This window comes from Eurytemora carolleeae, unplaced genomic scaffold, assembly GCF_000591075.1.
Source record: "Eurytemora carolleeae unplaced genomic scaffold, Eaff_2.0 scaffold3, whole genome shotgun sequence".
Classification (NCBI taxonomy): Eukaryota; Metazoa; Arthropoda; class Copepoda; order Calanoida; family Temoridae; genus Eurytemora; species Eurytemora carolleeae.
In genome coordinates, this window is record NW_019397377.1 from 766,169 (window position 1) to 791,001 (window position 24,833).

At 32.1% G+C, this 24,833-nt stretch overlaps 1 protein-coding gene and 1 long non-coding RNA gene across 2 annotated transcripts in view; both read left to right on the plus strand.

Annotated features, from left to right (window-relative positions):
- Positions 1–2,510, plus strand: part of LOC111713915 (uncharacterized) — a 4,682-nt gene extending 2,172 nt beyond the window's left edge. Inside the window, exons 2-3 of the long non-coding RNA XR_002767830.1 lie at positions 1,830–1,915; positions 2,322–2,510. This is a non-coding gene — a long non-coding RNA (uncharacterized LOC111713915). The remainder of the gene's footprint in view (positions 1–1,829; positions 1,916–2,321) is intronic.
- Positions 2,511–2,963: 453 nt separating this feature from the next.
- On the plus strand, positions 2,964–23,265 carry LOC111713905 (synphilin-1). The gene is made up of 13 exons (XM_023488896.1): positions 2,964–3,121; positions 3,217–3,395; positions 5,269–5,338; positions 5,861–5,915; positions 6,276–6,351; positions 8,073–8,189; positions 13,138–13,238; positions 14,435–14,495; positions 17,376–17,476; positions 18,458–18,529; positions 20,032–20,172; positions 21,345–21,449; positions 23,259–23,265. Exons 2-13 carry the CDS (start codon positions 3,219–3,221, stop codon positions 23,263–23,265), a joined length of 1,083 nt encoding a protein of 360 aa, XP_023344664.1. The 5' UTR covers positions 2,964–3,121; positions 3,217–3,218.
- Positions 23,266–24,833: the final 1,568 nt, after the last annotated feature.

Sequence of the window (24,833 nt, forward strand, 5' to 3'; positions counted from 1 at the left end):
CTCACCCTCCCCCCTCCCCCCTCCTGTCCACAGCGCTCGGCCCCCTAGTCTCTCCTAGCGCGGCCCAGAAATTGTCTTAACCTAACGTAACCTTAAAATAATAAAAAAAAATAATAATTTGCTGAAAAATAAGTGTCATGTACACAAATGATAGGGGGGGGAGGGGGGGGTCCAAAAATCGAATACTAGGACGGAACCAACTTAGTTAATTTAATAAAATAAAATAAAATGGTAATCATACCGAGATTTTCACTGTCCACATGTTGATTGTTGACACATATAGAATTCGTCAAAGTATCGCCATCATCTCGAGAGATTTAATAGTTTTTCCAACTTTAATGTGTTCTTTGTGTGTAAGGGGAGTCTGATTGTCATCATTATCACTCCCATATCGGTAGCAAGCAGCAACTAATCTTCGTTCTAATCCTTTGAAATTCAACTTTCAACTTGTGCAATTTATAATTTCAACTGTAACCCTCCGGTATGGTGAAGACGACATGATTTATCTATTCTATTTTATCTAGGGAATATATTTATAGGTCGACAATAACTGATTTCGACCTATGGAACACTATTATTATAAGGATTCTTCTTAACCAGTATGTGGAGGGGTGTGTATTTTTATAATTAATTATGGAGCTAGAAAAAGTGATAATTCAATAAATAAATCAGCTCCACTATACAACCGGAAACATAGAACAGGACGTTGTAATGCGTACTTCCGGCTCATCTTGTTTACGCATTGTTAATAGTGAATGTATTTAAGATTAAACGTAGAATCAACACACATGCCAATTTACATGCAATCAGTCTATGTCTGTGTAGTCATATTAAATAAAAAAATCTAAAATTTTTATCTGCTGAGTGATTATTTCACATCTAAAAATATACTTTGATTGTCCGTCTGTTTGTATCCAATAAACGTCAAGCGACTGAATGAGCAGCTCACTTGTATTTTTGACACAAGCGAGGGTTTATTGACCGTCAAAAAATAAAAATATCGACCGTGATAAAATTACGACAATGTAAATAGAAATTTTCAGAGCTACAGATAAAAGATACAATTGTTCATAGGAAAGGGGCCCTAAAAGCCTATTTACTTAAATATTAATTACTAGTTGAAGTGCCTGCGGTGTTGCCAGTGGAATTTTAAAAACAAGAATTTTGAGAAAAAAAGAAAAAATTTAGAAATTTTTAACCTATGTCACCCCCAGGGTACCTGTGGATATCCATAAATAATTTCAACCAATTTGGTCCAGCTGCTTGCCCATCTATAGCTGACATATACATAAATACATATATATATATCTTCTTAAAATTAGCCTAGAACATTTTCTATTGTTTATTAAAATTGGTTATTATAAATATATATGTGAGGGAAGAGATTTATTACATAGAATTTCAATTTTATGAGTGCGTGAAAAGGTTGAGATTTGCTAACATGAATACGAATTTTCCCAGAGTGGTTCTCACACCCCTCCTTAACAGTTCTCTGATTGAGATCAACGCTAAATACTTAATACACGCTATTCTACAGGCTTATATTTCAAAGAAACTTGTTGAATTCAAGGTTTAGATTGTTTGCTGTTTGGAGCGTTGGATGTAATTATCTAATATATTTTGCATCACAACTTCTTGATATTGGCATGCAGTTCAATGTTTGATTTTTATTTAAAATGAGAACTGAATAATAGGAGAAGTGTAATATAACAATTACATTGTTTAATATGTTAAAAACAAATGTAGTTGAATTGATTGATGTTAACGTCGTAATTAATCAAGAAATTTTTCTTCATACCATTTTTAATAAGCTCGGTGTATATATTTAGGAAAATGAAGACTGCAGGTCAACTAGTTCAGACTGTGTCAATAATTGATACTATAAGCCAATTAGCCAGCACACCAGGACATTCAGGTTAGTGTAGTACTCAAGTACAAATCAGGTCAGTTAGCCAGCACACCAGGACATTCAGGTTAGTATAGTACTCAAGTACATAGCAGGTCAGCTAGTCAGCACACCAGGACATTCAGGTTAGTGTAGTACTCAAGTACATAGAAGGTCAGCTAGTCAGCACACCAGGACATTCAGGTTAGTGTAGTACTCAAGTACAAAGCAGGTCAGTAAGCCAGCACACTTCAGTGCAAAGTAGGTGAATAACACATGCGTTTCAACAAGATCTCCGCTTTTAAGCTTTGCATCAATTTCTTAAATTTCTTTGCACATTATAAAATGCTTAATTGTACACTTTTACGGATCTGGATAATGCGATAAATTACAAACTCGAGAAAAAAATCTTAATTTTTAGATAAGAATATTTCAGGCCTGGACACTCTGAAGTCTTTTTCTACAAGTTCTGGAGTTGGTGGATATGATTTAAGGGGAACTGAAATTACTTCAATACGAGGGATGGATCTCTCCACCCTACCAGGGACTTCTCTACCCTCCCCTCCTCCCCTTAGAAATATACAAGAGAAATTTAGACACTCACAACATTATTTCAGGAACAACAAATATTCATTCATATTTTTATATTTTTTTTTGACGCTAAATTTTTTTTGGTTATAAGAAGAAGAAGTACAGAGTAGAAATATCTCTGTTTTCTGTGAACAAAATGGAGGTTCTGTTTTTGAACATTTTTTCTCTTTATCAACTAACCTAATGCCACTTACATATTTGTTTACCAACAAAAGAAATGCTGTTTGACTTATAAATGCTATCTTAAGCGTGTTCCATATAATAACCAATTACCATGCAATATCTTTATTCCATAAATGAAAATATAAATAAAAGTGGAGCATTGGTATATATTATATATATATATATATATATATATATATNACAATATTTGTATTTGTATCTTCTACTTGTCAGAACAATATTGGGAGGATAGAATGCAATTTTAAGTTTTCGTACATGTGGGTTTACATACAACGCAATGATTTTGTAAACATATTACAAGAACCATATTCATTTTACGAATTCAGACCCCGCCCAGAAATACACCTCTAACACGGAATCAAGGGACTAGAAACCTAGGAAGCAAGGTCTCCCAACTACCGAACTCATTGATAACTCCAGCAATAAACACCCCTTCACCTCAAAACAAAGAAATTACAAAAGGTAAAACATGATTTTTTTTCAGAAGATTAACAAGATACATATTTTTTTTAATTCTCTGACGCGCAATTTTCGTAAGGTTTAAAATTATGTTGTAGGTATGACTGGTCCATCATGTATGAACAGCACTATTCGAACTCCTGGACTAGTTGAGGACCGACGAAAAAGATTTCGTAAAGGAGGTCGTTGTAGTAAGAATACTGGAGGGGAGGATCAAACTCCATATTGGATTCGAGAATTGTTCTTGGTTGTTAAACGAGGAAATCTTGAAAAGCTGGTGAGATACAAATAATGAACATGTTATTGTATTTATTCTAAATAGTATAGCTAAAGTACACGGAAATATTGGGACAGAAATATCTGATTCCTTAAACATTTTCTATCTGTGATTTGCTGCGACTCTCCCCCCTATCTAGCCAGGAAATCGCAGATAAATCATAGCTAGAAAATGAGTAAGAAATCGGATAATTCTTGTACTTTAAAGTATCAAATCTACCCCTTCAGTATCCAAATAAGACTATGAAGTATATGCATGTTATACATACGAAACTTTTCTTTTCTTTTCAGACCTTTAATGTGCATCAGATTGATTCCTCTCTTTGCTCATTTCATAATTCCATTATTTGTTTAATCACCCCTGACACTATTTTATACTCTCCTATTCTGGGACTTGAACCCACCTAGGTGGTTTTGAGAAACAATGTGTTTTAAAATGCGGGATAGCTTTAAATAGTAATGCTACAAATAAAATAAAACACCTAGTATGTGCCTTAAGTTTATTTTGTCTCTCAGTTCAATTCTAAAAATACATAAGATATACATATATTATACATATATTAGAATAACATGGGGTTCTACAGAACTTGAGCTCAAATGAAGAAGTCATATACTGTTGTTTAACTATTCTAGCAATTTAAACATTTAAACATTAACTCCAATTATAAGAAGTTATTGCTGGAAGATTCTTTTATGTTACACTTTTTTGAAAAAAGAGGAAACAGTCCCTTTACAAAATAACTTAAATATAATGAATTTCTCAGAATAAACATAAATGGATATCAACTTGAAATAGGATTTATTGCAGGTCTCATCTTATTTTTTTGGCTATACACTTATCAGTAACATTTTAGAAACTGAAAAACTAGGCGATATTCTGCGCATTTTAAATGAGTAAAAACTTTGGGTACGTGTCAACTTTGTACCGGAAGCTTGGGTCACGAAACCTCCCAATCATATTTTAATTATACAAGTTGATTTATCCCGCAGAACACCCCCCCTCTCTCATTTCCATTGCTGTCCACCACCCCTCCCCTACAAGAATATACTCTTTGATTACAGGTTTGGGGGGATAATTTTATATAATACATCTTAGATATTTTTCTCAGGGATTTACATTAATTTACCCAATGCCACTTTTAAACTGACAAAACTGGCTACACGGATTTTTCTAAATAAATCTATCGGCCATGTTGAAAACGCTTTTACATTTCCTCCAGTCATAATCATTCCCATAAATAGCCAACCTCAAAATAAGATAGAAATGTATGCCCCTGAGTATACTCCCTGACCGTTGACCCCTAGGAATACGCTGCATTATTTATACATGTTTAAACCTATAGACATATTTCCATGGTCCCTTCTCTGGATCCTCTGGAAAGATTATTTAATAAGATATAGTTTTAAATAAAAATATATAAGAAGCATACAAAAGAATTCTCTCTGAAAAAACGTGTTCTTTGTTGGTTAATGCATAGACAATAGTCACTTAAGTCAGAACTGTAATATTAAATTGATACTTTGACTAACGTATTTGCGTCAGAAGTATATATATATATAGATGAGAAAGTAGCTGCAAACAATTTCGTCTTTGAAAATAACTTTAGATAAGACATATCGGTTTCATATCATATTATTGCATTGCAAATATTTAACTAAAAGTTCATATGAAATTTTACATAAAGATTGTAGATTGCAGATTGTAAATGTAAAGATTAAAGAAATTTTTGTTTGAAAAATCCGCGAACTTTTTTTGTTATTGTCTTACATTGTACAAAGCGAAGTTGCTTACAGATAGAGCCACACTTTAAAGTTGAAATGAAAGATGAGCTAATCACCCTAAAAGTCTAGTATATCTTTTGTATCTTTTTTAGATTTCTAAGTTGGAGGGAACAGAACGCGGAATATTAAGAAACATTGCCGATTATCTTGGAAACAATTTAGGAAAATATTTCACACACTATTGAAGCTGTACATATTTGGTGTAAATTAAAGTCTTTCTTTTGCACAACTGATTCAAATCCTGCGCTGAAAATTTGTATTCAAGATGACTGTTCAGATAAAACTGGTGACCAAAATGAGTTTTCTTTTTTCTTCAAGTTACATGGCCATAAACACTTAGCAAAGTATTTGCTAAATTTATCGCGGAGGTATAGGAGGTATAGGAGGTATAGGAGGTATAGTAGGTATAGGAGGTATAGGAGGTATAGGAGGTATAGGAGGTATAGGAGGTATAGGAGGTATAGGAGGTATAGGAGGTATAGGAGGTATAGGAGGTATAGGAGGTATAGGAGGTATAGGAGGTATAGGAGGTATAGGAGGTATAGGAGGTATAGGAGGTATAGGAGGTATAGGAGGTATAGGATGTTTGTTTTAAAGGTTAAACTGACACTTGTTGCAAGCTCAAATAATTTTACCAGAATGAAAGTGATACTTTTTTGTGTGTGAGAATATTTTATAAATTAGTCCACGCTTGCTGTCAGTACGGACACGCCCATATACTTGCTTGGCTGGCTAATAGGTAATCAGACAAACAGACTGTCAGATTGTGAATAATCCAACAGAAGTACGGTGGTACGCGATTATATCAATACATCGAAGACGATTTTAAAAAAAGTTTTGATTGTTATCAAGCTTTTTTCGAATTATAAATATACAAGTAATCAAAGAGAAGCTTTTTTAATTGACAGCTTCTCCTCTTGACCTCTATGTTAATGTGTATCCATGCCATTTAACAGCTTGATCTAAATCAAAATTGAAATCAAAAGTCGTCTTCATTGTATTTATATAATCGCCTACCACAATATTCAGATTGGCTAGCCGTAATTAACTAGCTAATACACCAACACTACGAGTGAGATTGAATTAATGTTTTTTTCAGACTTGGATCTGAGATGGATTCAGCTTTGTGTGATGAGAACAAACAAGGATTAAATCCTGCTACTCTAGCTATAAAGGTAATTTTTAGAAGTCGTCATAAAAAATAATAGGAATGCAACGCAACACAACTAAAGTATAAACAATTTTTATCAAAGAGTTTAGTAGATGTTTTAAAGTTGAATTTGAAACTGACAGTAGTTTTTTTTTGTGTTTTTCTAGACTTTATGTCATCTAGTGACATTAATTTTTGATGGCAAAAATATCAGAATATCAAATGTCAAATGATCAAAAATCTTTAAATGCTTAAAAAATGTATGTTTTTTAAAAATCATATAATTTTACAATAAAGTTAATTTTAAAGTTTAAGGTATTCTAGTAAACATATTTTGATAAAAGGTTTGTAAAATGTAAGCTCTATACTCTTCTGTTCTCTTATCTCTTTTCTTCTCTTCTCTACTCTTCTGTTCTCTTATCTCTTTTCTTCTCTTCCATTATCTCTTATCGTCTCCTCTTTGTTTTCTCTTGGTTGTTGACATTTAACCGGTTTTGAGATGAACAATGCTGTACGATCCGTTGTTATGATTTTTCTCTGATTTGTTTTCATTTTTAGCTTGTAGACCTAATTGAAACGCGTTTGTATTCCATAATTAGGCATTTGATATTTTAATATTTTTGAAATTTTTTCACCTTAAGTCTTCATTTTTTACTGATATAAACCTCTGAACCTTGAATTAGGTCACGATAATCCGAATCCGAATCTATCAACTTAATGTTTTACGCTTATGTGCATATGCATTATGCAAATTGTTTGAATGGTTATTATGCGTAAACACTGTATTGTTTAATCTCCACTTATACTGTTTGCACTGGAATTGGAAGGTTTTTACATGGAGATATAATAAAATGGATGGATCATAGACGAGTTTCGATGTAATTTTCTGGGTAGGTTGTTATGCAGTACATTGGGGTTCTAGAAGACAATGGACCCTGGACTATCTTTTGCATAATTTCTTTCTTATTTAGCCAAACAGTTATACTCCACTGAATCTACTTTAAATATTTTTTTTCTTAATGGTTTAAAAGAAACATTAAAAAAAACATAAATACGTCCCTAAAATGCACACAATAAATCTAGGGTCCGGTTTGCTACATCAGCTGGTAGGCCCATAGAAAAATTACAGAAATTAAATTTGTACTCTGGCCGAGTACAGTGTAGATAGATAGATAGAATCATATCTAAAAGCGGGCCATGGGTTTTTATATCTGTAAATAAAACTTTTGGTAGATTGCAGTATCCAGTACTCACTTTTAAATGAAAGATTTAAAATCATCATTTTTTCAACAATGTGTTAAAAATGATAAAAACATAAGCAATATATAACTTAAATCAACAATTTGTTCATTACAATTCACATAATTAAAACTTATTCATATATGGGTATACTGGGCTGATTCAATACCCCATAGCCATTTTTGAGACTCCTCCTTGAAGGATTGAATTTACTGATTTTGCCCTGTGGGCTTGATTTACTGATTGTTTTTTTCTCTCTTTATATTGATGAATGAATATTAAAGCAATTGAGTCTTTGCCAGAAACCTAAATTTTCTAATCCCTATACCTTGGCAACGTGATGGTTTAAACCTTTGATATTTCAAACTTAGATTATTTCATCTGAAAGAATGCATAGTTTTAAATATCTAAGGTCTACGAAATTGAGTTGCAGAGATATAGGGATTTGAAAATCAGAGTTTGTGGCAAAGACTAAATTCCTTTACTTACTTGCAATGCCATGTATAGTATGGAAGACTGGATGTACTTGTTTGGCTGGTCCGCAATATAAGAACAGTACAAGAACACTTACAATCTAAAGATGGAGAGAGAAGCCTTCTGCATTTTGCTGCTAAATATGGACAGGTAGGAATTAATTCCCAAAAGTGTTTTTAGGATAATTGTTTATTCCCTGAGAGGTTGATGGCCCATCAAATTAAGAACTGACTAAATGCTTCAAACTCTAAACTTTCTCTGATTGTCGAACCTTTGCAACTTGGTTTTCGTAGAACTTTGATATTTCAAACCTAAATAATTCTATCCAAAGCTTCACACCAAAACTAGAGTTTGAGATGAGAAATCAATTTCTTTCAAATATAGTTTATATAAAATATTTAAAAACTTACATCACAATGCATACACGTTAAAGAAACTACTAAGGTTAGCTCGTTTTTCCCTTGCGTCTTCTCATAGGGTAAGACTTTGCCATAGTTTAATAACTGCAAACGTGTGAAAAACGAACCAAGCTATGTCCTTTGTCCAATCGATTTTCGTACATTATTATGCATGTTAATAATATACATATAATCGAACTCGTACAATACTTTCACAAACTGCATAAATTCTAAACAAACAGTGCTGAACAATTTAGAATGCGAACTAGAGTGTGGATGTAATATGAAATAACCAATTCCTATTTTAAACACGTTATGGGGAGGATATTTAAAGTTAGTTTAGTTTTTTTTACCGCCTTTTGACCAACATTACCGACCTATGATTCCCCCAACAGAGGGAGCTTAAGTTACTTAACGTCCCTTGAGACAGTTTTCAGGAAAAAAATAGCGCATTTTCATCGCAAAAGACGACAAAATTGTGTACAACTACTTTTCCGTGAATTAAAAATTTGACTTAACCACGGGTTACCTCGACCAATTTTGTCTATAAATATCTCCCGCTGCGCTCTGGATGTTTTGTAGACAAAATTCTTGCGCTTGATTAGGATCGTGAATAATCACAGAGTAATTGTGTGGAAATCGCCCCCCCCCCTCTTTGGTGAGACTCTCTGGAGCTTTCCCACGGAAAATTCTGCTTTCAAACTTTGAGAATGAAAAATATATTTTAAATATCTTTCATTGAAATGATTAAGAAATTAAAAAAAAAATGTTGTCTCTTTCTTTTTTTATATGTTCTATTATGAATCCCTGCAGCTGATATATTTTCCCTGTGCCCTACGGCGTTCCATAGTTTTCGTAATTTTGAAATATCAATAGTCTAGTTTCTACACATTTCATGAACACATGTACATTGTATAAAACATATTTTAGTGTAAAGTGTGTTAGTGTGCACAAAACTGAATGAAAAGAATAACCCTGAAGAAAAGATATTGTTTCTAAATGTCTGATGGCTTGTTGGGCTGGTACTAATTCATTAGCCAAGGATCATCAAGATTTCAAAGTTCATCTTGATAAAGCTGAGATAGCTACATTAATAGATAGTTAGATAGATGAAATTATATTTCCTAGGCTTGCGACACACTATGTTTTTCAAACCATCGTATCAGAATAAAATGGAAACAAAATTCAATCAAGTTTTGAACTGTCTTTGTGTTTCAAACTATCCAACTATGAGGAACATAAATATAAATCAGAAATGTCCACCCCCTCCCTTATTCTTCCCTTATAACGCTCTGCTATAATTTACTTCCTATATTCAAGACTTCAACCTTGATTTGACCTTAGAACAGATCTTAATGTTTAATCATTATCCCTTGGTGTATCTTCTTCCTCAAACTTATCATTAACTTATTCTGTAACTTCCCGATTTCCTATTTGTAGTGTAACCTCTCACTAGTCACTATGTGAATCGGCAAGGCTATGTATAAAATAATTGAATGGAATATTTAAAAGATAAAATTTTCATGTCTCAATTTTACAGTTTCTACGAAAAGACTTATCTTTTGAAATGTTGTATAATTTGACTGATTTTCTTATCATGCTTCGTAAGACTGCAAACTATCTTCATTCTTTAAATGATAAAGAATTAAATTTATAGGATTAAATACCCTAGGTATTATCCTTTACGTAATTTTAACTATCCAAAATATTATCTATACGAAAGGATACCTAAACAAGGTGAATATACTATACAAAAGGACTATACAAGAACATGTACTATACATAACGTTCCTGATCCCACTATTACTATAATTATCATACTTTTATGCATATATATAATACCCTGGTACGGTCGTTATCTATTTTTGTACATTTTTAAAGCCGAGAACTTCTTATACCGTCTTAAATCTTTCCACATTTGCTCTTTTTCTTTTAAACTTCCTATTCTGGCCAAAAAATGTTTAATCTTCTAAGTTTTCCCCCTCTATTCTCTAAAATGCACTTTTTACTTTAGTACCCCCTCCCCCCCTCCCCCAACACACACAACTTTCGTCTATTCTCTACCTCCTAATAGATCTCACACTTTTCCCGTTCCCCCTTTTCCTACTCATACCTCTATTTCTTCCGTTTTTCCACTTCCTATTGGATGATTTATGATGGTTGTGTACTGTGTAGTGAGGATGAGTCGATGTATGAAAAACTAATTGAAGATGAAAGGTGGCTAACTCGCAATAGGAAGGGTGCATTCAGAAGGATTTCATTACTTCAAACGTTTCTTCACCCCACCCCCCCCACGGCCACCTCCCTCCACCTCCAAACTCTACTTAGGATTGAGGTCAAGTTTTATGACTTGTATGCAAAAAACATATCTTGAACTTCAGCTGTATTTATGTCAGTTTTTACACTGACATTTACAATTGGTAAACTTTTAAGTATATACAAAACATATCATAAAAATATCCCAACGAAACATACTAAAACAAAACCTATGAAATGAAAACATATTTGCTAAAAAAATATTTGCTAAAAACAACAAAATGTATCAATTACTTAGTTCTAAAATGGTTTATAAAAAGTGAAATTAGTTATGATTTGGTTTTGAATATGTTTTGTATTAGATATGTTTTGTATTTTGACATGTTCTGTAATTTTGATTTGTTTTATATTGATATGTTTAGTAGACAGTGGTTTGATATTTTCTGTTTTGATATGTTTTTATTTGATATATTTTGTTTTGATTATGTTTGTGATGAAATGTTTTGTATATATATATAAGTGCTCCTGAACGTAATTGTCAAGTGCTTGTTAATTAAAGTTTCTACACCGCAACATTTTACATCTTTATTAACACCAATACTAAATCCCTCCCACAAAAAAAGTCCACTCAATACGCAATATAAACCATGTAACGGAATGTTGTCTGATGTACTCGCCTTGTCTAGTGATGATGATGGTGGATTCCAGAGTTATCTCTTCTCGACACGAGAAGATTTCACTTATTCTCGAATTGATTGCAAAAAAATCAATAGTTCAAATGACATACTACTGCCTGATCAAATATATAAAGAGCTGGGTTATATAACAACCAAAAAGTTCAATTTTCAAGAACATGACAATAAAAATAACGACAGAAACTATAATGATACAATCAACGCAAACTTATATAACAGAAAATCTAATCCCTCCAAAGTTGGCGAGTTTGTTAGTCTTGAAATGGATTTGTATGAAAAAATGAACAATATTCTACATTACAATTCCCAGCCGATTTCTTGTAATACTGGACTATACGAGGAAAATTAACATTAAGTGCATGATATAATAACCAACTTACATAAATATATTTTGTGAACTATTTAAAGTAAAATAGATAATATTGAATTCATTTTAAAAGCATTTAAATTTTAATTGCCCAATTTGTTTAACTGGAGTTATTTCTAGTTTGATTTTAGCTATGTAAAATGTAAATGTTAAAACTTCAGAGCTTGAATATTCTGTCCGGAACTAACAAAAAAAATATTAACATATTTTCAAACAAAGAAGCTGAAGGTTCTCTCCCTTTGAAAGTTGAGAATGTTGTGCGTAGAGCTGATATAGACTGTATCAAAGCAGATGCTCTCTATACAAACCAAGGTCTGCACGGAAATCTAACGTGTGACCTTTATGCCAAAGTTGACAAGATAAAAAAGTGGAAAGACCGAGAAAAATCGACCAAATCCAGAGAAACCGATTTCAACAATTTTGACAAGTTTAAAAATGGCGGTGAGCCAAGAATCTTCCTGGAACAAGATGAGATCTCAGATCCACTCTCACAAACCAAATCAGAACTTTCAAATATAAAAACCAAGCACACTCTAGAAGATTTAAAAAGAGAAATGATTGACTCAGAATATACGGAGCGAAAAAATATGCAATGTCTTCCACCCGTATGTGGGCGAAGTCCGCCGTGCAACTGCCCCCAGGACAAAGTTTTTGCAGCAAAACTCAGACTTAGGCAAAATCTTAATATGGAGAATTTCAAAAAGTTCAATTCCGATATTTTGTTAATTATTCCTTCGTTACAATTCAAAAATTACGTAATCTAAAATTGTTCAAATTAAATTGATGTAGGATTTTGAAGAAAATTGCAACACTACGAAGAAAGCATATTATTCTGAGGGTGGGTAGAGTCGATGGTAGTCGCTATTTAGTTGATTTATTGATTTGGAAAATTCGAATACAATTTGGTGATGGATAATGCATGTTTTTAATTTGAATTGATCTATATTTATATCGATTATTCTTTTCAATATTTCTCAAGAAAAATTAGTAGCCTGCATGATATATCAATATATAAAGTAGTGATCTCTGTTTGGATGTCTGATTGTTTGTTTGTGTGTTCGATCATAACTCAGGATTGAATCCCTTGATTGATTTTCCTCAAACTTTGATTGAGTAACTTGACAGAACCCCGAAAATGTTCCTAGCTTGGTTTAAAAATTCGAAATTGATTTTACAGGGAAATTTTAGTTTCCTTATTTTCAGACACAAAAATAAACGACGATGCTAAAAAACCCCTATTGTAGAAATAAAGTAAATATAAGATGAAAAATAGTTGGCGAAAACTTGTAAGATCGAAAATTGTTTAATTGTTCTTACAACAAATAAACTTACTAAGTGTAGGGGTTTTAAGGCAAATATTTGATTTTTTAAATTATGTTTAGGATGGCCTTGTGAGTTGGTTATGCGAAGATATGTTAGAAGAAGGAATAAGTTTGGATCAAATGGATCTCGGAGGAAACACGCCACTTCATCTTGCAGCCAGGTCTAAATTTCTTATTAAATAAATAATCCAAATCTATTACAAAATTTATCCATATTAATATCTTGTTAATTTTAGAACCATATCAGTTTTTTGAATGCACACATATACACATGTATAATCATGTCTGTAAAATGCTAGTAAGATAAGATCTACCAGACTCAAACTAAAAAGCTCTATAAGAGTCAAATTAATGAAGTTACTTCGAGTTTAGAAAACTGTCTCCCAGACTAATACATAAGAGATATGCAAAAAAAGTTATTTCCCACTATCCTTACTCTGTAAACTTTAGACCTATGGTTAGAGGGTAATTGCATATATCTACAAAGTAAAGTGGAGTACTGTTGAGTATGGATGGAGTTAATCTTTAACTTATAATGCACAGGCTGATGCCCTAGAAAGGGTTCAATAAGTTTCCCAAAATTTTTACTACGACCGTTTGGTTTAATTATTGACTTTGCACATCCATATTACTGTAATCTTACTAAAAAGACGGATTCATTTGGTGCAAGGTCCCGTTTAGCCTAATACAGTCTGTATATTTACTGTACAACTAGCTCCTTACAAGGATGTAATGCAAGGAACGTTATTTCAGAAGTGTACACATCTTTTATACTGCAGTTTACTGTCTCTGGGGCCTGGGCGATAATGTAAACACAAGACGGATGTCAAAGCCTGACATGGGATCCATCTTTCACATCAAAAAATCAATGAAATATTCTGGTCATAAGAATCTATTATGTGAATGATCAAAATTATCAAAATTTAATGCTTTTAACCTCCTCAGATACTAAACGAACACTGGTGCATCTATTCTTGTTTACAAATTTCGCCCGAAGAGAACTGGTTTCAATGTATACGCAGAGTATACACGACCGCAATTAGCTTTTCTTGCATTACACCCTTGGCTCCTTAAAAGTTGGCACGGAACATGAAATGAACCGGAGTGTACAGTATACAATATATATCCAAAGAAACTGAGTTTTCTAATCCATATATATATATATATTTTACATTTCCAACCTGATGATGTAAGTAAACCCATCATATTTCCAACTTAGACTTTTCAATCTAACATATTTTCATATTTTGAAATATTCAGGTGTACAACATCGGGTTGCAAAGATAAAGGGATTAAAAGATTTGAGTTTGGGGCAAAAATTCATTTCCTTTATAAGAATGAACAATTCCATATTTAGGCATGGTAGAACTAAAGCATCGTCTACACTACTTAGTTTTGGATCATCTATTAATATGAAGGTATTTGATTAAATTTTTACATAAAATATAACATGGGTCAATTAGGGTTCAGCTTTAAAAAATAAGATTTCAGATGAAAGATGGGATTGTGGGCTAATAATTAGAGGGAAGGATGCTGGGTTAAGGACAATGCAGTAATGCTTGGCAGGATATTGGCTTGGATTTATTTACAATCCTGACTCATTCATTAATACAACCTCCCCCTCTAATCACTCATTCACGCCATGTCCTGCATCACCCTACGTAACTTGTATCATATGTAATACTGGAATAAGATGCAAATTTGCATAATAAATACTCTATCTAGTCCTTGTTTCCGATCCTAACTTCCTCTTTCAATGTATACTTTTTCTTTAGTTTGATTTAAATGCAGTCTAATGATTAAATATTAAATGATAAAATTATATATATCTATATATAAATTTGGCTTGTCTGTCTGTTTGTTTGGGTGTTTGTTTGTTTGTTTGTTTGTATTCAATAAACGTCAAAACGGCTGAACCGATCGGACCCAAATTTTTTTGTGGGACATCTAGTGACCCCAGAGAAGGTTTATGAATGATCAAAATTTCAAATATTTGTCTCCATCAAAATTAGATCTTCATTAAATTTTTGAAAATTTTGAAAATCCACGAAATTTTTTGTGAAAATCCGAGAATTATTTTTGTTTTGTTTTACGATGTACACAAAGAGAACATGTTCACAATTAATTTAAAAGATGGACGCGAAGCGCCCTCTTAGGCTAGTATATTATAGTTCTGTATGACTAAAACTAACCAGTTGCTTATCCCAGTTTCATGGCAAAACATATTTTGTTTTCATTATTTGAAATATTCTTGGAGAAAGTTTATTAACAATTTAATCAAAGTATTATTACATGTTATAATGTGGAAAACTACCCATTTATACGTTTTTTAAATGTTAATAATCTATTTATAAGAGCAAGCAATAATGATTATGCTACATTTTTATCCAAAAGGGGTATTGAGCATATCAATGTAAAAGAATCGTAATTAAATTGAATATTGATCATTACTTTTATATTTCTGAGAGATTTAGATATTAGGCGAAGATTAAATGCATTTCAAGTAGCAGTGATTATCATGATTGCATAACTAAATGAATTCTTATTCAACATTATAGAATTTTGAATGATATATAAGCATCATTCTGATATTTCTAATTCAGTTCAGTTTGAATATTATAAATTCCATCAATTCCATATGCTGAATATATAAATATACAGTATGCGTTATGCTTATGCATAACGTCTTACAGCATATGAATAAGTATGCAGAGAAATAAATAACAGAAATCTATATCGCTAAATATCTTTCTTCTACCTTAAATCCTTTTTTGTTTTATTTACGTTTATCCTTTTTTTCTGGGCGACTTTAATAAAAAACGATTATTTTTTATTGCAAAATGAGATTTTTCTCGAAAAATCTATTAAACACATCAAAGATTTCAGAGATTAACAAACGTAGAAGGAACGGTTTTAGAATGAAATCGCACCTCTTCTTAACGGATTGTAACATAAACATTACTTGGAACTCCTTGTAAAATACTGGGCTATCAGGGCGCTTCGCGCCAATCTTCTCTTTCAACACGTTTAATTGTTGCTCAATCGTTCGGCATTTAATTTTCGATGAAACAGTAAATTTTTTTTTCGTATTTACAATTTTGTTTTTGTAGATTTTTTAAGTTTTATGAAAATCCGTAAACCTTTCTTGGAGTTATGTGAGATTCCCCTCAAAATTTGAACCCGATTGGTTTAACCGTTTTGAAGTTGATTGGACACAAACAAACAGACTAGCAATATCTATATATAAATTTGGCTTGTCTGTTTGTTGGTCTGTCTGTCTGTCTGTTTGTATCCAATAAACGTCAAAACGGCTGAACCGATCGGGCCCAAATTTTTGTGGGACATCAGGGAAGGTTTATGAATGATAAGAACCACAAACTCTTATTTTCTAATTCCTATATTATGGTCAAACTTAGACTATTTTAGCTTTAAAAATTCATAGTTTGAAATATCTAAGATTTATGACATTGAGTTGCAAAAATAAACGGATTTATAAATCAGAGTTTGTGGCAATAATTTATAATTCCTTTTCTTTCAATTACCAAATCAAGTCCAATTTTCAAGTCCAGTAGAAAGTAAAGAATTTATAGATAGATTATTCACTTACATACTCCCTTATCTCTCTACTCCCCCCTCAACAATTGTGCTCCTATACTACCCAAATATCAACCCCCAATCCTTCACCCAAGGATCTTACCCCATCTTTGTCACTCTAGTTTCGCCAAGATTTACTCTCCTTTAAAACACCCCTAATCTTTATCCCCCCCCCTTCTTTGGCCTTCATACTCCCCTAAGGCAAAAAATATAATTTTCCTTTCAACCACTGAAGACCTGAAATTGTTAGCAAAAACATTGTTCAGATAGATAGTTGACAATCGTTAATTCACGAATTGGAATGAAAAGTGTCTAGAACGATTCCGTTAAAGAATCTCACGAATAATTTAGAATAATTTTTGAAAGCAAAAACGTGCAGGTCCTTTTTTTCTCATTATGCTCTTAACATTATTTTTTCGTAGATTCTTTTATGCATGTATTCTGGAACCAGAATAGTGGTTCGAAACTATGGCTACGTGGTTCACCTACTTTTTGCTAGCTATTAATTATTAAATATTTGGTATCTTTACACCTTCTCTTATTAGTATTGTTATCCATCTTTAAAACAATAAATCTCTCATCTTCACATTGTGCATGCAATATCTGTGATTTTATTCTTCTACCCCTTCGTTCTTTAATTTATGGAGAAATTATGCATTCACCAATCTGTCACTGAGTTACTATTAATCTGTGCCTGTCTTTAGAACGACATGGGATTGAAACCAAGTGACTGTGCACGAATTCGAAGTGAAGAAAGTACAGAGGAATTTCTTCTCATGTTCGAGACTAGTTTAGGAATTACCAGGTATTTTACTAATTTACAATTGCCTTAAATTTCCCCTTAATCTTGTTTGTATCGAGCTTAAAATTAGGATTTTAAAATTAAATTTTTTAAATTTGAACTGAAATAAATCGTTCTACTACAAAATTACAAAAAGATATAGTTTCGACATTGAATAACACATTATTGAATACTAGCTGTTAAGTACCCGGCGTGCCCGTAAAACTTTCTTTTTGAAATTTGAAGGGGAAATAATTCGAAATTTGTTAAGCCTATGTTTCTCTATAGCTAACATAAAAAATATATATTCATAAAAATATGTACACATGAGCGAAGAGCTTATTGTATAGATAAATAGAAATATATTTTAAAAAATTTACTAAATATTAATTTTTATTATTTCTCTTCTTAACTGTATTATTTTTTATTTTTAACTAGCTGAAGTGCTAGGCGTTGCCCGCGAAAAAAAAATAAAAAATTAAAAAAAAACATTTTTATAGCCTATGTTATTGTCACCCCAGGCTACCCATGAGTGTCCACAAAAATATTTCAGCCGATACGGTCAGTCGTTTGTCTTGTTTTATTATTATTAATATTATTAAAACATCAAATGCAATATTTTATTTCTGTCTCTTTCCCAATTTAATTTAAAGAATATACTTAAACTATCATTTGAATGGAAATTCGATGAAGTTGTTGTGATTCCACTTGTAAATAATGTTGTTAAAAAAAACAATACTTAACAATTTTAATTAATATTTTCTAAAATGTTGATGAGCGCAAAGATTTTAATTATGCAGATTTACATATGTTGGTGTTGTTTTAAATCATGACTTCAGTTGAGGTGCAGCTGGCGTTGCACGAGGAATTTCGAAAATTTATTTAGCCTATATCAACCCGGATTTTCTGTAAGCCAATTTGGTCCAGCCGTTAAGCCAGCAAACATATAAATATGTATAAAAGAGCGAAGAGCATACATTATATATAGACGAATATTATAACTAGGGATTTGCTTGGAGTTAACAAAACAAACGAGGTTCTTAGCCAGGAGAATCTAGAAATCAAATCTCAGTTTAGGTAAACCATTATTTCTTTCTTTTATTAATTTGAGATCTTTCCTTTTACTTGCCTAAATCCTATGTTTCATAAAATCAGTTTTCTAATTAATTTAGATCTATTATTTAAGAATACGAATTTTCTGCAAGATATTACTGCAGGAAGTACCCTGCTTAATAGTCATATAAAACTAAGAAAAAATTCAATTTTAAGTGTGTACCTTTAGTACTGCCTTTAAAAATCAGAAATACTTGAGGAAATTCGATTTTGACCGATTAAAATACAGTGTATTTTAAATATAAAATAATGATTTCAAAACCAGTCAACCCCTTCCCGGACTTTTCTTGTCTATAATAAATTCTTGGTCAATGAAATGCCAAGGGTTCCGGGGGTTAATTAATATTAATGGAGAACGGACCTCAAATAATATTCAATCATTTTTCTTGTTATTTATCTAAAAGTTAATTCTTGTATTCTCCTAATAAGATTAAGATATTCACTAACCGTTAAACAGCCAAGGTAGAAAGATTTGTCACATTGACTTTTTTATCGGAGTCTTCGATAGACTCGGATAGACCTTTTCAGTCGAAATCCGTTTTCTCTTCTTATAACATCAACCTGTTCCAGGTTTTAAAACCAGCTTCTTTATTTCTTCATATCTCAATTCCTTTAACATAAATTCTTACAATTTCTTTCCCTTTATGTAGGTCACACTGCTGAAAATGGACCATCAGGTTTCAAGTCAAAACACCTAAATTTTTTCTTTTGAATATATTACTATGCAGAAAATGCCATCTAGGGAGTATTAAGTAAATCCATTTTAAAGAAATCAAGTGCATTTTCAGGTCTAAACTCAAACGTAACTGCAGTTTTAAGGATTAATCAAGCTTATACTGTGTTTTTTTTTCTCGATCTTTTTAGAACCATTAATTTTTGAATTTTCCTTTTCAGTCATTAGACATTTTTTAGCAAAAAATCAAAGCCTTAAGTGAACCGTATGGTTGCCTAATTTATACTGCCTAACACGCCTTTTTGAAGTAAATCAGTAAAAATAAAAAGACTTTTGACAGTGAGGCAGTTGACTTAGGGGTTTGATTTTTGATACAAAATATTTCAAGACTATTTAAGAAAATTAAAAAAATTTGGAGACCATGCCATGTACTGTAAAAAAAGTCGTCAAAAAACCCAGAAGATGCAGATTAGTGTCTTGAAACAAAATGTTCGTTAATTTAAGATCTGCACCTCATTTATACAATTTCTTAAAAAATGATTTTCCCAAATTTTCCTAGGTGGCATTTTCTGAAAATTTAGATTATAACTCAGTAGACTGCATATAAATATATTCCAAAGAAAAAGTTTAAGTGTTTTGACTTAAAACATGATGGTCCATTTTCAGCAGTGGTATGTATGTATGTAGTTACCTATGTCTTATTCCATATTTATCTGTTTTTCGATATTTTTTCTTTATTTCTTTTTATAATCACTAAGACAATATGTCAGTTAAACTTAATAGTACATTTTAGGGAGGTTCTAAATGTTTCCAAAAAGCTAGCAAAGGAGAGGGAGGATATGTCTAAAGATCTGACCCGACTAAAGGATAGAATACAAGAGATACATTCATCCATACTTGGTGATATGAAAAACCTTGTTCCGTCAACAAATAGGTGTGTAACTATACTACTGTCTGATACATCAAAAATGTTTGATAGCTAATTAATAAAATTCATCAAAAAGAAAAATGATTTAGAATAGGATTAGATAAAATATTGAATGGGGTATCTTTTGACCTATGCACGACCGCTATAAGCCTATACTACATTTCTGACCTACGCATCATCCGCTATACTACACCACGTGCTAGTGCACGTGGTTTTACAGCTGCGCCCGGCTTAGACAAATTGTCTTAACCTCACTTAACCCTCAAATAATACAAAACAAACAAAATTGTGCAGTATGTCGGAAAAGTTTTAGGTCAGAAGTTCAGTAGAGAGGATATTGCGTATTGACGATGTAACATTACCAAATTACCATTAACTATGTTTTTGGCCTTAAGATAGAGGAGTGTGATACATGTCCCTAGTCCGACTTTTTAGAGCCTGCTAATTAAAAAAAGTTAGACCTCTATCTTTAATGGTTAGGGTGAAATTGAGGATTTAAAAAAGGTTCAAAAGTTCCTTGGTTAAATGTTCAAAAATAAATATTTTTACTTTTGACAAATATTAACATGTGACCCATATATTAATTATTATTACATACATTTTTCAAGGGCTTTTCAAATATATAAAGTTAATTAACAAAAAAGTTTCTGATTTGTTTGAAACACCGACCCGCCGTCGTTTGACTGTGCTCCACCCTACCCTATGCATTAAAATAAANCCAATCGTGATAGGGTTAAGCAATTGGGGAACTTAAACACTTTCTCGCCCATAAACCGACCATTTTGGGAAATGGGCGGTTTTTGCCTTATAGAAACCGTCCAATTCCCAAGGTGAGCGTTTTCTGCCTTATATGATCACAAATTATAATTATCAATCTTTTGGGGGTTCAATTTATACCAAAAAGTAGTTATTACTAATTTGAATTTAAGTATGTTTCATGTTTTATGCTTGAGTTATGATTTTGCATATTCACATTTTTTCTTCTGAAATTCTTTTTTCGAATAATGATTGCTATTTGGCTAAAAATATCCATGAAGTTTGTCAACCGTCTTTTTTAACTTAAATTGTTTGTATTTACTCATTAATAGATTTTTCATCGGAAGCATATGTCCAGTTGTGTAGAGAATAAATACTTTAAAAAGTGACAACTCTTCTTTTATCAATATATGTTGTTATAGTGTTGAGTTAGAGAGGACTAATGACAGTCTCAAAAGCTTGGAGCAGAAGATAGAGGAACAGAGAACACAATTTTGCTCAGCATCCCTAGCAGATTTAGAGCACAGGTAACACTCAGCCTCCCTAGCAGATTTAGAGCACAGGTAACAAGCCCCAGAGATGTCATTTTTGAAGAAATTGTGACAAACGATAAAATAAAAAATGTCAAAAACCGAATATTTAATGGTAATGATCATTCGGGTTCGCAAAATTTTTTTTTTTTATTTCTAATGTGTAACCGGATAAATTGTTTACTTTTGCTCATACAGGGTGTTCCAATAAACATGGGAATTGAGAGACGACTTGAAAATCGTCTTTAATTTCTGATATTTAATGCATGGCATACACTCTTAATTAAAAGCTCAAAAAAGTGAAATTAAGGACAAAAAGTCGTTTAATAAACGATTTGTAGTTGCATTTTAAACGATTTCAAATAGTTGTTTATTAAGTAAAAAAACCGATTTTTAAGTAATTTTTTTAAAATAAGCGATTTTGAGTCACTTATTTGGCATTCACCAACTTCTTCTGCAATATAAGCGATTTTTTTAATGAAAATAAGCGATTTTTTGTAAAATAAGTGATTTATGTTAAGCGATTGTTTTGTCGCCTAATCGGGTGCATCCAACTGTTTCACCCGATTAGGCGACTATTTATAGCTTAATAATGATTTTTTAATTTAGAGTGCAGAAAGTAAAAATGTGAGGCTGTACGCCTAACGAGCTTTTCATAAAGTTGTCTACCTTTCTTGTAACTTAAAAATTGACGAAAATATTAGATGTTAAGACAATTTTGATTTATTTAATAAATTGAAATTCGTACGAATTCGCAATATCTCTGTCAATTTTGAAGATACAACATTTTGAAAATCTGAAGAACAGGCGTTTTCGATACTATATGTTTAAGCTGGAATACTGCAATAATTGTGTTTATGAAAAGATGCCGCATGGATCGAAGACGACATAAAAGTCGTCACTGAATTCCCATGTTTTGGGACACCCTGTACTTGTGCATAATTAAAATCGGTACTAATGCAAACGTCGGACCCACATACCGCGGGCAGTACAAACGTCGGACTTGTATAAACGTCGGACTAGTATAAACATCGGACGGGTACATTTATAAGGAAAAAGGACGGACTTTAGTTAATTTAAAAAAAACCTTTGTTGTAAGAAATAAAATAAAAATCACTCTCTTCTTGTGATCAGAGATAACTGAAATAAGTCTCACCCTTTGAACTGTTTTTTTTTGCGATAACTCAAAAAGTATTTGAGCTAGGAAGCTAAAATTGTCTGGCTTTTTAAACTAAGGCTAAAAGCTGGGCTTTTATACTGTATAAGTCCTCAGTCATACTGCCTAAATGCCTTTTTTTACCTACACAAGACTAAATCAATATTAAGACCTACTTCCAGCCTTTGGATTTCAAAATTGTATAGCTCTTTGGAAAGCCTATAACAAAAGCTAGCAAATTACATAACTTTTTGCAAAATAATTTTGCGCAACTTTTTGCACATACGCCTGTGAAGGCAATTTGCACATTTTCAGCTTTTCTTAAATACTTATTTAGGGTTTAAAAATGTTGCAAATATTTTTGCACATTTGAATTTGCTGGGTCAAAGGCTTTTCAAAAATGTTAATTGGTTGCAATTTGCGTAATTTTGTTTGCACATTTCTTGCTTTATAACTAGAATTATATATATTTCAAAAATTTCTTTACTTGTTAATAACTATTGCAGTTTCATATGCTTTTATTGTAAGCTTTGTGTAAACTTTTTAAAAGAAAACAAATTAAGATTAATTGAATGAATTAATATTTGTGGATTAAACGATTCTTGAAACTATTGGGGATTCTACTACTATAAAGATTTTTGGTTGTTTAGGCCATAAAAGGTAAATAACAAATAAATACAGCAAGCGGAGATCAAAATGGGGAGGCTTGGAGACGAAGCAAAAGGAACGGAGACGGTTTTGCGGGGCCTCGAGGTGATTTTGCGTTTCAGGAGGTCATTTCGCAGGGCTCATGATATTTTTAGTGTTGTAGCTGCAACAATTAATCTCACAAAAAAAATCTATACTCTGAGAGCTCAGCATTAGAAGCTTTATTATTTTTTTTTCAAAGAACGAAATGCGATAAATGCGACATTTTCGACGATTTCCCCATTTCGCTGGAAACCCTTATTGTAGATTAGTGCCTTTTTGCACAAACTGTTGACTTCCGGTCCAGTTTCCGGATATAGAAATGGTGTATTTCATGGATTGATTTACACCCAATATTTTTAAAGAATTCAACAACTTTTTGTGAATTTATTGAATATATCGTACCTACAACTTGTTTATGCTTTTGCAATCTACAAATACTAATGCAGCTTTTTCTGAAAGTTGTTAAATTTTTACTTAAATATGAAAATCTTTAAAAATTAGATATAACAGGTCCTCACTTGTCCCAACAAGCTGTGGCTTGATCACCTTTCGACATATTATACTTAAAGGAATTGAGTGTTTGCCAGAAACTTAAATTTTCTAATTCCTATATCTTTGCAACCTGATGGTGTATTTATAAGTAAATGCGTTTTGAATGAAAAGTTAGAGATAAGCTGAGAGTACAGAGATAAATGAAAGGCTTGAATATGCGATTTTTTCTACAACGGGGTTGATCATATTTTAATAAAACAATTTATTTCAATCTCAATAGTTAAAACAAGAGGTGTTCCATGGCAGCCATGATACATGTTGACAAAATATATCACGCCGTGCCGGTCCTAGTGTGGCTGGGCGTATTAGATTTAACTAGCAGTCTTTATTATTTATTCTATGAAAAAAACCTTAGTCAGTTTAAAGATTATTAAATAATAGGTTAGAAAGCGATTGAATTCAAATTGAAGAAGCTGAACATATATCTTCATAATTACATAATCTTTAAACAGATGTGGTACTTCGGTATATGTATAAAGGAAACAATATATGTTTATCCGGAAATGACCAGTATGCATACGTTTACCCGGAATTAAGCAATATACATATGTTTCGGAAACCATGGACCAAATTTAATTAACAATAAGAACTATAGATAATATAATAGACAGTAGCGGTCTACCAACCTATCAAAAGTGACAGATGAATTTACCTAATACAGGTTCTACTAATATATAGTATGCGTATAAGAAGGCTCAAGGACTCATATATTACAAATTATCTAACCTATTTTCAAAACTGTAACCTTATCATGTTTAGTGTCGTTGTACTTTTATACATCCATTTAACCGAATTTTAAAAAGATGTAACAAAAAAGGGGCATTTTCACTGAAAACTCCTTTAATTATCACCTTCCAGGAAGACTAATGTTCCATTGTATACAAATTCAGATATTTCAATATCAATTTATCTATCGGAGGCAGAGGATACTACTTTACCATGGAATCTGTAACTAATGCATTGTTTATATATTGCATACATTC